Source organism: Coregonus lavaretus, assembly GCF_964263955.1.
Source record: "Coregonus lavaretus genome assembly, chromosome: 5".
NCBI lineage: Eukaryota > Metazoa > Chordata > Actinopteri > Salmoniformes > Salmonidae > Coregonus > Coregonus lavaretus.
Genome location: NC_139992.1, coordinates 59,427,219 through 59,440,715, shown reverse-complemented (window position 1 = coordinate 59,440,715; position 13,497 = coordinate 59,427,219). Strand labels below are relative to the sequence as shown.

At 45.0% G+C, this 13,497-nt stretch overlaps 1 protein-coding gene across 1 annotated transcript in view; it reads right to left on the bottom strand.

Annotated features, from left to right (window-relative positions):
• The window catches only part of LOC311129682 (melanophilin-like), a gene marked incomplete at both ends in the record, with an annotated part of 144,944 nt that overhangs the window by 22,590 nt on the left and 108,857 nt on the right, over nucleotides 1-13,497 (bottom strand). The window contains one exon of the mRNA XM_084162080.1: nucleotides 8,382-8,465. Coding sequence (XP_084018206.1) covers nucleotides 8,382-8,465 — 84 coding nt within the window. The remainder of the gene's footprint in view (nucleotides 1-8,381; nucleotides 8,466-13,497) is intronic.

Below are 13,497 nucleotides of genomic sequence, written 5' to 3'. Positions count from 1 at the left end.
GACCGGTCAGGTAGGACGCAATCCAAGAGTGAGCCGCGCCGGAGATGCCCAGCTCAGAGAGGGTGGAGAGGAGGATCTGATGGTTCACAGTATAAAAGGCAGCAGACAGGTCTAGAAGGACAAGAGCAGAGGAGAGAGAGTTATCTTTAGTAGTGCGGAGAGCCTCCGTGACACAGAGAAGAGCAGTCTCAGTTGAATGACCAGTCTTGAAACCTGACTGGTTTGGATCAAGAAGGTCATTCTGAGAGAGATAGCAAGAGAGTTGGCTAAAGACGGCACGCTCAATAGTTTTGGAGAGAAAAGAAAGAAGGGATACTGGTCTGTAGTTGTTGACATCAGAGGGATCGAGTGTTGGTTTTTTGAGAAGGGGTGCAACTCTCGCTCTCTTGAAGACGGAAGGGACATAGCCAGCGGTCAAGGATGAGTTGATCAGCGAGGTGAGGTAAGGGAGAAGGTCACCGGAGATGGTCTGGAGATGAGAGGAGGGGATAGGGTCAAGCGGACAGGTTGTTGGGCGGCCTGCCGTCACAAGTCGCAAGATTTTATCTGGAGAGAGAGGGGAGAAAGAAGTCAAAGCATAGGGTAGGGCAGTGTGAGCAGGACCAGCAGTGTCATTTGACTTAACAAACGAGGATCGGATGTCGTCAACCTTCTTTTCAAAATGGTTGACGAAGTCATCCACAGAGAGGGAGGAGGGGGGGGGGGGGGTTCAGCAGGGAGGAGAATGTGGCAAAGAGCTTCCTAGGGTTAGAGGCGGATGCTTGGAATTTAGAGTGGTAGAAAGTGGCCTTAGCAGCAGAAACAGATGAAGAGAATGTAGAGAGGAGGGAGTGAAAAGATGCCAGGTCCGCAGGGAGTCTAGTTTTCTTCCATTTCCGCTCTGCTGCCCGGAGCCCTGTTCTGTGAGCTCGCAATGAGTCATCAAGCCACGGAGCTGGAGGGGAGGACCGAGCCGGCCGGGAGGATAGGGGACATAGAGAGTCAAAGGATGCAGAAAGGGAGGAGAGGAGGGTTGAGGAGGCAGAATCAGGAGATTGGAGGGAGAAGGATTGAGCAGAGGGAAGAGATGATAGGATGGAAGAGGAGAGAGTAGCGGGAGAGAGAGAGCGAAGGTTGCGACGGCTCATTACCATCTGTGTAGGGGCAGAGTGAGTAGTGTTGGAGGAGAGGGAGAGAGAAAATGATACAAAGTAGTGGTCGGAGACTTGGAGGGGAGTTGCAGTGAGGTTAGTAGAAGAACAGCATCTAGTGAAGATGAGGTCAAGCGTATTGCCTGCCTTGTGAGTAGGGGGGGGACGGTGAGAGGGTGAGGTCAAAAGAGGAGAGGAGTGGAAAGAAGGAGGCAGAGAGAAATGAGTCAAATGTAGACGTAGGGAGGTTGAAATCCCCCAGAACTGTGAGGGGTGAGCCATCCTCAGGAAAGGAACTTATCAAGGCGTCAAGCTCATTGATGAACTCTCCAAGGGAACCTGGAGGGCGATAGATGACAAGAATATTAAGCTTAAATGGGCTAGTGACTGTGACAGCATGGAATTCAAATGAGGAGATAGACAGATGGGTCAGGGGAAAAATTGAGAATGTCCACTTGGGAGAGATGAGGATTCCTGTGCCACCACCCCGCTGACCAGATGCTCTCGGGGTATGCGAGAACACATGGTCAGACGAGGAGAGAGCAGCAGGAGTAGCAGTGTTTTCAGTGGTAATCCATGTTTCCGTCAGCGCCAAGAAGTCGAGGGACTGGAGGGTAGCATAGGCTGAGATGAACTCTGCCTTGTTGGCAGCAGAACGGCAGTTCCAGAGGCTGCCTGTGACCTGGAACTCCACGTGGGTTGTGCGTGCAGGGACCACCAGGTTAGAGAGGCAGCAGCCACGCGGTGTGAGGCGTTTGTGTAGCCTGTGCGGAGAGGAGAGAACAGGGATAGGCAGAGGCATAGTTGACAGGCAACAGCAGATGGCTACAATAATGCAGAGGAGATCGGAATGAAATTAACTAAACATCTGGGAAAGGAGAGAGCGGGGCCTCCCTCACCACAACTCCCAAATATAACTCTCCCAACTTCCACCTCAGAAACTATAATTGTTGTAAACTACAGCGGTTCAATGTTTTCTAGGAATAGACTAACTTAGTTTATTCAGCTAGCTAACTAGGTGCAGTATTATTCCGTGAAAAACGTCCGGGCACCTCGTCATAAGACGCCACAGCCAGCTAGCATGCCAGTCTCCAACAACACGGTTTAGCGCCAATACTCAGCCACAACAAACCACCAGTGTATCAACACGCAAGCAGATCGTCCGTGTCCGTGTCTAATGTTGTGGGTTAGACCCGACAGCTTGAGCGAGTCCGTCGTCAACTTATTCAGCCAGTTAGTTAGCTAGGATAGTTAGAACACCATACCTACTGTGAAGCATGGGGGTGGAAACATCATGCTTTGGGGCTGTTTTTCTGCAAAGGGACCAGGACGACTGATCCGTGTAAAGGAAAGAATGAATGGGGCCATGTATCGTGAGATTTTGAGTGAAAACCTCCTTCCATCAGCAAGGGCATTGAAGATGAAACGTGGCTGGGTCTTTCAGCATGACAATGATCCCAAACACACCGCCCGGGCAACGAAGGAGTGGCTTCGTAAGAAGCATTTCAAGGTCCTGGAGTGGCCTAGCCAGTCTCCAGATCTCAACCCCATAGAAAATATTTGGAGGGAGTTGAAAGTCTGTGTTGCCCAGCGACAGCCCCAAAACATCACTGCTCTAGAGGAGATCTGCATGGAGGAATGGGCCAAAATACCAGCAACAGTGTGTGAAAACCTTGTGAAGACTTACAGAAAACGTTTGAACTGTGTCATTGCCAACAAAGGGTATATACAAAGTATTGAGAAACGTTTGTTATTGACCAAATACTTATTTTCCACCATAATTTGCAAATAAATTCATTAAAAATCCTACTATGTGATTTTCTGGATTTTTTTTCTCATTTTGTCTGTCATAGTTGACGTGTACCTATGATGAAAATTACAGGCCTCTCTCATCTTTTTAAGTGGGAGAACTTGCACAGTTGGTGGCTGACTAAATACTTTTTTTCCCCACTGTATTTCGTTGATTACACAAAAAGTGAAATAGTTCAAGGCTGTATTTGTTTTAAAATTGATGATTTATGGCTTGCAGCTCATGAAAACCCCAAATTCAGTATCTCAGAAAATTTGAATATTGTGTAAAAGTTCAATATTGTAGACTCAAGGTGTCACACTAATCAGCTAACTAACTCAAAACACCTGCAAAGTTTTCCTGAGCCTTTAAATGGTCTCAGTCCAGTTCAGTAGGCTTCACAATCATGGGGAAGACTGCGGACTTGACACTTGTGCAGAAGACAGTCATCAACACCCTCCACAAGGAGGGAAAGCCTCAAAAGATAATTGCTAAAGAAGCTGGCTGTTCACAGAGTGCTGTATCCAAGCATATTCATGGAAAGTCGAGTGGAAGGAAGAAGTGTGGTAGGAAAAGGTGCACAAGCAACAGGGATAACCGGAGCCTTGAGAGGATTGTCAAGCAAAGGCCATTCAAAAATGTGGGGGAGCTTCACAAGGAGTGGACTGAGGCAGGAGTCCGTGCATCAAGAGCCACCACGCACAGACATATCCAGGAAATGGGCTACAACTGTCGCATTCCTCGTATCAAGCCACTCCTGAACCAGAGGCAATGTGAGAAGCGTCTTACCTGGGCTAAGGAGAAAAATAACTGGTCTGTCGCTCAGTGGTCCAAAGTCCTCTTTTCAGATGAAAGTACATTTTGCATTTCATTTGGCAATCAAGGTCCCAGAGTCTGGAGGAAGAGTGGAGAGGCACAGAATCCAAGTTGCTTGGCAAGCAAGCTCGCCTGATCTGAACCCCATAGAGAATTTATGGGGTATTGTCAAGAGGAAGATGAGAGACACAAGACCCAACAATGCAGACGAGCTGAAGGCCGCTATCGAAGCATCCTTGGCTTCCATAACACCTCAGCAGTGCCACAGGCTGATCGACTCCATGCCATGCCGCATAGATGCAGTGATTCATGCAAAGGACCCCCAACCAAGTACTGACTGCATGTACAAGAATATACTTTTCAGAATGCTGACATGTCTGTATAACATTTCCTTCTTTCACTGGTCTTATGTCATATTCTGATTTTGGGGTTTTCATGAGCTGTAAGCCGTAATCATCAAGATTGAAACAAATACAGGCTTTAACTATTTCACTTTTTGTGTAATTAATCCACGATACATATGAGTTTCATTTTGTCAATTGAATTATTTAAATGACTTAACTTTTCCACAATGCACCTGTATATATACAGTGGGAAGAAAAAGTATTTGATACACTGCCGATTTTGCAGGTTTTCCTACTTACAAAGCATGTAGAGGTCTGTAATTTTTATCATAGGTACACTTCAACTGTGAGAGACGGAATCTAAAACAAAAATCCAGAAAATCACATTGTATGATTTGTAAGTAATTCATTTGCATTTTATTGCATGACATAAGTATTTGATACATCAGAAAAGCAGAACTTAATATTTGGTACAGAAACCTTTGTTTGCAATTACAGAGAACATACGTTTCCTGTAGGTCTTGACCAGGTTTGCACACACTGCAGCAGGGATTTTGGCCCACTACTCCATACAGACCTTCTCCAGATCCTTCAGGTTTCGGGGCTGTCGCTGGGCAATACGGACTTTCAGCTCCCTCCAAAGATTTTCTATTGGGTTCAGGTCTGGAGACTGGCTAGGCCACTCCAGGACCTTGAGATGCTTCTTACGGAGCCACTCCTTAGTTGCCCTGGCTGTGTGTTTCGGGTCGTTGTCATGCTGGAAGACCCAGCTACGACCCATCTTCAATGCTCTTACTGAGGGAAGGAGATTGTTGGCCAAGATCTCGCGATACATGGCATCATCCATCCTCCCCTCAATACGGTGCAGTCGTCCTGTCCCCTTTGCAGAAAAGCATCCCCAAAGAATGATGTTTCCACCTCCATGCTTCACGGTTGGGATGGTGTTCTTGGGGTTGTACTCATCCTTCTTCTTCCTCCTAACACGGCGAGTGGAGTTTAGACCAAAAAGCTCTATTTTTGTCTCATCAGACCACATTACCTTCTCCCATTCCTCCTCTGGATCATCCAGATGGTCATTGGCAAACTTCAGACGAGCCTGGACACGCGCTGGCTTGAGCAGGTGGACCTTGCGTGCGCTGCAGGATTTTAATCCATGACGGCGTAGTGTGTTACTAGTGATTTTCTTTGAGACTGTGGTCCCAGCTCTCTTCAGGTCATTCACCAGGTCCTGCCGTGCAGTTCTGGGCTGATCCCTCACCTTCCTCATGATCATTGATGCCCCACGAGGTGAGATCTTGCATGGAGCCCCAGACCGAGGGTGATTGACCGTCATCTTGAACTTCTTCCATTTTCTAATAATTGCGCCAACAGTTGTTGCCTTCTCACCAAGCTGCTTGCCTATTGTCCTGTAGCCCTTCCCAGCCTTGTGCAGGCCTACAATTTTATCCCTGATGTCCTTACACAGCTCTCTGGTATTGGCCATTGTGGAGAGGTTGGAGTCTGTTTGATTGAGTGTGTGGACAGGTGTCTTTCATACAGGTAACGAGTTCAAACAGGTGCAGTTAATACAGGTAATGAGTGGAGAACAGGAGGGCTTCTTAAAGAAAAACTAACAGGTCTGTGAGAGCCGGAATTCTTACTGGTTGGTAGGTGATCAAATACGTATTTCATGCAATAAAATGCAAATGAATTACTTACAAATCATACAATGTGATTTTCTGGATTTTTGTTTTAGATTCCGTCTCTCACAGTTGAAGTGTACCTATGATAAAAATTACAGACCTCTACATGCTTTGTAAGTAGGAAAACCTGCAAAATCGGCAGTGTATCAAATACTTGTTCACCCCACTGTATACACACTATCAGTCAAAAGTTTGGGGGGGGTATACACAGAAGATAGCCCTATTTGGTAAAAGACCAAGTCCATATTATGGCAAGAACAGCACAAATAAGCTTAGAGAAACGACAGTCCATCATTACTTTAAGACATGAAGGTCAGTCAATACGGAACATTTCAAGAACTTAGAAAGTTTACTCAAGTGCAGTTGCAAAAACCATCAAGAGCTATGATGAAACTGGCTCGAATGAGGACCGCCACAGGAATGGAAGACCCAGAGTTACCTATGCTGCAGAGGATAAGTTCATTAGAGTTACCAGCCTCAGAAACTGCAGCCAAAATAAATGCTTCACAGAGTTCAAGTAACAGACACATCTCAACATCAACTGTTCAGAGTGGACTGTGTGAATCAGGCCTTCATAATCAAAATGCTGTAAAGAAACCACTACTGAAGGACACCAGTAAGAAGAAGAGACCTGTTTGGGCCAAGAAACACGAGCAATGGACATTAGACCAGTGGAAATGTGTCCTTTGGTCTGGAATCCAAATTGGAGATTTTTGGTTCAAAACGCTGTGTCTTTGTGAGACGTGGTGTGGGTGAATGGATGATCTCTGCATGTGTAGTTCCCACCGTAAAGCATGGAGGAGGAGGTGTTATGGTGTGGGGGTGCTTTGCTGGTGACACTGTCTGTGATTTATTTAGAATTCAAGGCACACTTAACCAGCATGGCTACTACAGCATTCTGCAGCGATAGGCCAACCCATCTGGTTTGGGCTTAGTGGGACTATCATTTGTTTTTCAACAGGAAAATGACCCAACACACCTCCAGGCTGTGTAAGGGCTTTTTTTTTTTACAAAGAAGGAGAGGGATAGAGTGCTGCATCAGATCACCTGGCCTCCACAATCCCCCGACCTCAACCCAATTAAGCTGGTTTGGGATGAGTCGTACGGCAGAGTGAAGGAAAAGCAGCCAACAAGTGCTCAGCGTATGTAGGAACTCCTTCAAGACTGTTGGATAAATCATTCCAGGTGAAGTTGGTTGAGATAATGCCAAGAGTGTGCAATGCTGTCATCAAGGCAAAGGGTGGCTATATGAAGAATCTCAAATATAAAATATATTTTAATTTGTTTAACACTTTTTTGGTTGCTACATGATTCCATGTGTGTTTTTTCATAGTTTTGATGTCTTCACTATTATTCTAAAATGTAAAAATATAAAGAAAATAAAGAAAAACCCTTGAAAGAGTAGGTGTGTCCAAACTTTTGACTGGTACTGTATATACACAGTACCACTCAAAGGTTTGGACACACCTATTCAGAGCTGTATATACACAGTACCAGTCCAAAGTTTGGACACACCTACTCATTCAAGGGTTTTTCTTTATTTTCACTATTTTTACTTAGGCCTTAGGCTGTAGGTTTGCCTTTTGCTTCTTTTTTTAAAAACAAAGTCCCTGGGCCTCCCACTCCTCTTTCTATTCTGGTTAGAGCCAGTTTGCGCTGTTCTGTGAAGGGAGTGGTACACAGCGTTGTACGAGATCTTCAGTTTCTTGGCAATTTCTCGCATGGAATAGCCTTAATTTCTCAGAACAAGAATAGACTGACGAGTTTCAGAAGAAAGTTATTTGTTTCTGGCCATTTTTATCCTGTAACCGAAACCACAATTTCTGATTCTCCAGATACTCAACTAGTCTCAAGAAGGCCAGTTTTATTGCTTTTTTAATCAGCACAACAGTTTTCAGCTGTGCTAACATAATTGCAAAAGGTTTTTCTAATGCTCAATTAGCCTTTTAAAATGATAAACTTGGATTAGCAAACACAACGTGCCATTGGAACACAGGACTGATGGTTGCTGATAATGGGCCTCTGTACGCCTATGTAGATATTCCATAAAAAATCAGCCGTTTCCAGCTACAATAGCCATTTACAACATTAACAATGTCTACACTGTATTTCTGATCAATTTGATGTTATTTTAATGGACAAAAAAATTGCTTTTCTTTCGGAAACAAGGACATTTCTAAGTGACCCCAAACTTTTGAAGGGATTCTTTAAAATGTCAAGCCGATTAGGTTTGGAAGCAAACAATAATGAGCAATCAAGCTCAAAGCCTGCCTTGTTTGTTTTGAATTTAACTTAATAAACTTTGTTGATCCTCAAAAGGGGAAATTCAATTTGTCACTAGCATAGGACACATTTTCAAAGGTCTGCTGGTTTTCCCCTGGCACCTGATGGCTTGGACACGAGGTCTCTGAAGTGTTGATGCAAAGATGACCTCAGACTTGCGTGACAAATCATGAATCATGAGATTTGAGTGTGTATGGCCTCTCTTCTCTCATTAACAGAAGGCTTTTGAGCATACAAATAATAGTGAAAGATGAGCTTTAGAACAGACTGGTGTAGAGAGCACTACTGTCCCAAACATTCTGTTCTTTGTATGGTCTCTCGGGGTAAGGCCCTTTACCTGGTCATAGGGGGATGTCACTTTCTGTTCCAGACGGTTAAGTAGTTTCTCAATGACCGACATGCGTCTGTTCAGCTCAGTTATCTACAGCAGAGAGAGAGACACACAGAGACGAGGAAAGGAAGGAAAGGGAGGAAAGGAGAGAAGAAGACAATAAAATACCAATTGTGACTGTATGGTATGTGTTGTAGTGTGAAAACCAGCACTGTGTATAAGATTAAAGCACAAGCTTCAGCCATGGGTTTTGGGTCATTCCAACCATGCTGAGTTTGAGCTTAATGTACCAATCCAGTTGTGAACAAGGGAACAGAGACTTTTGTCTCAAATACAAGTAATCTTGAAACTATGACACTAGAACATACAGTGCCTTCAGAGAGTATCTACACTCCTTGACTTATTCCACATTTTGTTGTGTTACAGCCTGAATTTAAAATGGATTAAATTGAGATTTTGTGTCACTGGCCTACACACAATGCCCCATAACGTCAAAGTGGAATTATGTTCTCATAAATGTGTACAAATTAATAGAAATTGAAAAGCTGAAATGTCTTGAGTCAATAAGTATTCAACCCCTTTCTTACGGCAAGCCGAATTAAGTTCGAGTAAAAATGTGCTTAACAAGTCACATAATTAGTTGCATGGACTCACTCTGTGGGCAATAGTGTTTAACATGATTTTGTTTATGACTACCTCATCTCTGTACCCCACACATACAATTATATGTTAGGTCCCTCAGTCAAGCAGTGCATTTAATTTACAGATTCAACCACAAAGACCAGGGAGGTTTTCCAATGCAAAGAAAGACACTTATTGGTAGATATATAAAAAAAATATATATATATACATTGAATATCCCTTTGAGCATGGTGAAGCTATTAATTACACTTTGGATGGTGCATCAATACATCCAGTCACTACAAAGACACAGCCGTTCTTCCTTACTCAGTTGCCGGCGAGGAAGGACAACGCTCAGGGATTTCACCATGAGGCCAATGGTGACTTTAAAATAGTTACAGAGTTGAATGGCTGTGATAGAAGAAAACTGGAGGATGGATCAACAACAGTGTAGTTACTCCACAATAATAACCTAAATGACAGAGTGAAAAGAAGGAAGCCTATACAGAATAAAACATTTCCAAAACATGCATCCTCTTTGCAATAAGGCACTAAAGTAAAACTACAAAAGATTAGGCAAAGAAATGAACTTCATGTCCTGAATACAAAGCATTATGTTTGGGGCAAATCCAACATAACACGTCACTGAGTACCACTTTACATATTTTCAAGCGTGGTGGTTGCATCATGTTATGGGTATGCTTGTCATCAGCAAGCATACCCAGGGAGTTTTTTGGGGGATACAAATAAACAGAATAGAGCTAAGTACAGGCAAACCCCTAGAGGAAAACCTGGTTCAGTCTGCTTTACAACAGACACTGGGAGACAAAATCACCTTTCGGCAAGACAATAAGCTAAAACACATGGTCAAATATACACTGTAGTTGCTTACAAAGATGACAGTGAATGTTCCTGAGAGGCCTAGTTACAGTTTTGACTTAAAATTGGTGTCAAAGGCGTCAGTGAATTGCGGTGGGCGAAGTCAAACGCAGGACACAGAGCTGATCCGAAAACGTACTTTACTTGAAAGTAAAATCGAGAACAAACAATCTCCACACAGGGAGGAAATAACCTGCACACTAACGACTGCCGATCATGAATACAATCACACACAACACACAGTGTAAGACAGAGGGTTAAATAGGGAAGACAATACAACATAATGGGAAACAGGTGTACACAATCAAGACAGAACAAGTCGAACACAGAAACATAGACCGGTAGCAGCTAGTACTCCGGTGACGACGAACGCCGAAGCCTGCCCGAGCAAGGAGGAGGGGCAGCCTCGGCTGAATCCGTGACAGTACCCCCCCCCCCCCCCCGATGCGCAGCTCCAGCCGTGCGCCGACCCCGGCCTCGGGGACGGCCAGGAGGACGCGGAGCAGGGCGAGTCGGATGACTCTGGTGGAAATCCCTCAACATGGAGGGATCTAGGATGTCCCTCCTAGGGACCCAGCGCCGTTCCTCTGGACCGTACCCCTCCCACTCCACGAGATACTGCAGGCCCCCCACCCGACGCCTCGAATCCAAGATGGAGCGGACTGAGTACGCCGGAGCCCCCTCGATGTCCAGAGGGGGCGGAGGAACCTCTCGTACCTAAGACTCCTGGAGTGGACCAGCTACTACCGGCCTGAGGATAGACACATGGAACGAGGGGTTAATACGGTAATTAATAGGAAGTTGTAACTGTCACGAGCCGGCTCAAGTTCGTAACAAAAGGGAGACACGTGGAGACAAGGAATACTCAAAGTATATATTTATTAACTAAAGTAAACTAAATCAAATAACAATGGTGTGTGTAATCAGTAATCAGTAGTGTAAGTGAGTGTTTGCATGCATGAATGTAATATGGAAAGGTGTTGAGAGGTGCCAAAGCAACAACCAAAAAGCCACAAAAATACCACAACCAAAGTCAAAGTATCTGCCTGGAGAGAGTCTCGTCAATGAATGTGGAAGAGGTCCATTTATGCTGGGACACACCCGGCCCAGGTGTTTCTCATGTAGCTGACGACCCTCCCAACTCCGCCCACCGGCATCCTAATAAGGAAACAAGAGCAAAGAGAGAATACGGCAGACAGAGTGGGAGGGTCATCACACCCCCCCCCCCCATAAAACCGGGGACCAACAAGGACCCCGGACCAACGTACCAGCCCCTGCGTCCCAAACCGACAAATTGTACATGTTCACACCTCCACTTGCCCCAACCATCATCCTCCTCTCCAGACCTCAGGAACCTTTACACAGGAAGCAACTTTAAGAGGAAAGAAGAACACAAGACTAGGAGGGGACAAACAGGAAAGATAGAACATGACAAAATCAATGGTCGGTCACATCAATATTCAGGAACAGGGCGCACGAGAGAGCGCATCAGCAATCACGTTATCAGTCCCCCGGATGTGCCGCACATCTAGATGGAAGGATTGTAAAAATAAACACCATCTCATTATCCTCTGATTAGGACACCTCATGGACCTCAAAAAGGTGAGAGGGTTATGGTCGGTGTAGACCACAATAGGTACTACTCCCGACCCGACATACACTTCAAAGTGTTGTAGCGCCCATATGAGTGCTAATGCTTCTTTTTCAATTACCGAATAGTTCAACTGATAATGGTTAAACTTTTTGGAAAAGAAACTAACAGGCCTCTCAACCCCAGCCACATCTGCTTGCAGCAAAACTGCACCTGCCCCCACATGACTAGCATCCACCTGCAAGGTAAATGACAAATCCACACGAGGAGCAGCCAGTACCGGAGTTGAGGTAAGCAACCTCTTTGAATCTTCGAAAGCCTGTTGACAACGAGAAGACCATACGTACACAGCCTTAGCTTTCAGCAAATCTGTCAAGGGAGCGACCACAGTAGAGAAGTTCCTACAAAAACCACGATAATACCCAATCATTCCCAAGAAACGCATCAGTTCCTTTTTAGTAGTTGGTAGTGGAAAAGCATCAATAGCTACCACTTTAGCTCGAACAGGACGCACATCACCCTGCCCAACCACCTTTCCAAGGTATGTAACAGTCGCCTGAGCAAACTCACATTTAGCCAAATTTATCGTGAGGCGACCCGCAGCCAGACGTCTGAACAAGGCTTGAATACGGGACAGATGTTCCTCCCAAGTATCTGCATATATCACTACATTGTCCAGATAAACAGCGCACCCGGCCAGACCAGAGACAACCCTGTTCATAAGTCGCTGAAAAGTGGAAGGCGCATTACGCAGTCCGAAACTCATAACCGAATACGAGTACAGACCAAAAGGTGTAATAAAGGCAGAGATTTCACGTGCCCTACTCGTCAGTGGCACCTGCCAATAGCCCTTTAACAGGTCAAATAATAGGGTTTTAACAAATTTACATGGCACAGTTGGTGTGCTTTCCTCCGTTCTGGAGTGGCAACTAGATAATTTTGCTCAGTGTACTGGCGCACCACTGTATATGGACCTTGAAACTTGGCTTGAAAAGGAGAACCAACAATTGGCAGCAGAGCCAAAACCTGATCACCAGGACTAAAGTGACGAGGCTCAGCTCGGCGATCATATATGCTCTTCATCCTGTCCTGTGAAGATGATAGCTTCTCTTTAGCCATTTCACCAGCGGCATACAAGCGTCGCCGAAAATCACATACATATGATAACAGGGACTGAGGAGGCTCGGGAGACTTCCAGTCATCCTGGAGAACAGATAAAAGCCCACGCACCTTATGTCCAAACACTAGGTCATTTGGACTAAAACCTGTGCTCTTCTGTGAAACCTCCCTAGCAGCTAACAGTAACCAAGGCAACCCCTCCTCCCAATCCTTATCCATCTCAGTACAATAAGCTCTCAACAAAGACTTAAGTGTTTGATGGAAACGTTCCAGTGCTCCTTGACTTTGGGCATGATAGGCGCTAGACAAGTTGTGTTTAATATGGAGTTGTTGGAGAACCTGACCAAAGAGATTAGAGGTGAAATTAGATCCTTGATCACTTTGAATGACCTTAGGGATTCCAAACAGTGAGAGAAACTGAGTCAAAGCTTTTAACACAGACTTAGTCGTGATAGACCGGAGAGGATAGGCAGCAGGAAACCTAGTGGTCTGACACATCACTGTCAACAAATAATTACTACCCTTTCTAGAATGAGGCAGAGGACCAACACAGTCAATAATCAGATACTCAAAGGGTTTACTGAGTACAGGAACAGGGAACAGTGGTACCGGCTTAATAGCTTGATTAGGTTTACCAGTTAATTGACAGGTGTGACAAGTTTTGATGAAATCAGAAACATCCCTCTTTAGTCTTGGCCAAAATAAATGTCGTAATATGCGATTGTAGGTTTCTCTCACACCCATATGCCCAGCAACGTCATTGTGAGAAGTTGTCAGCACCAACTCACGAAGCTTAACTGGTACCACAACCTGACTAATCGCCTCCCCTAGAAAACAACTACCATGAGACATCCACTTTCTCATCAGGACCTCCTCTTGGAGAAAATAGCCCTGTGCGACATCTCCCAACTG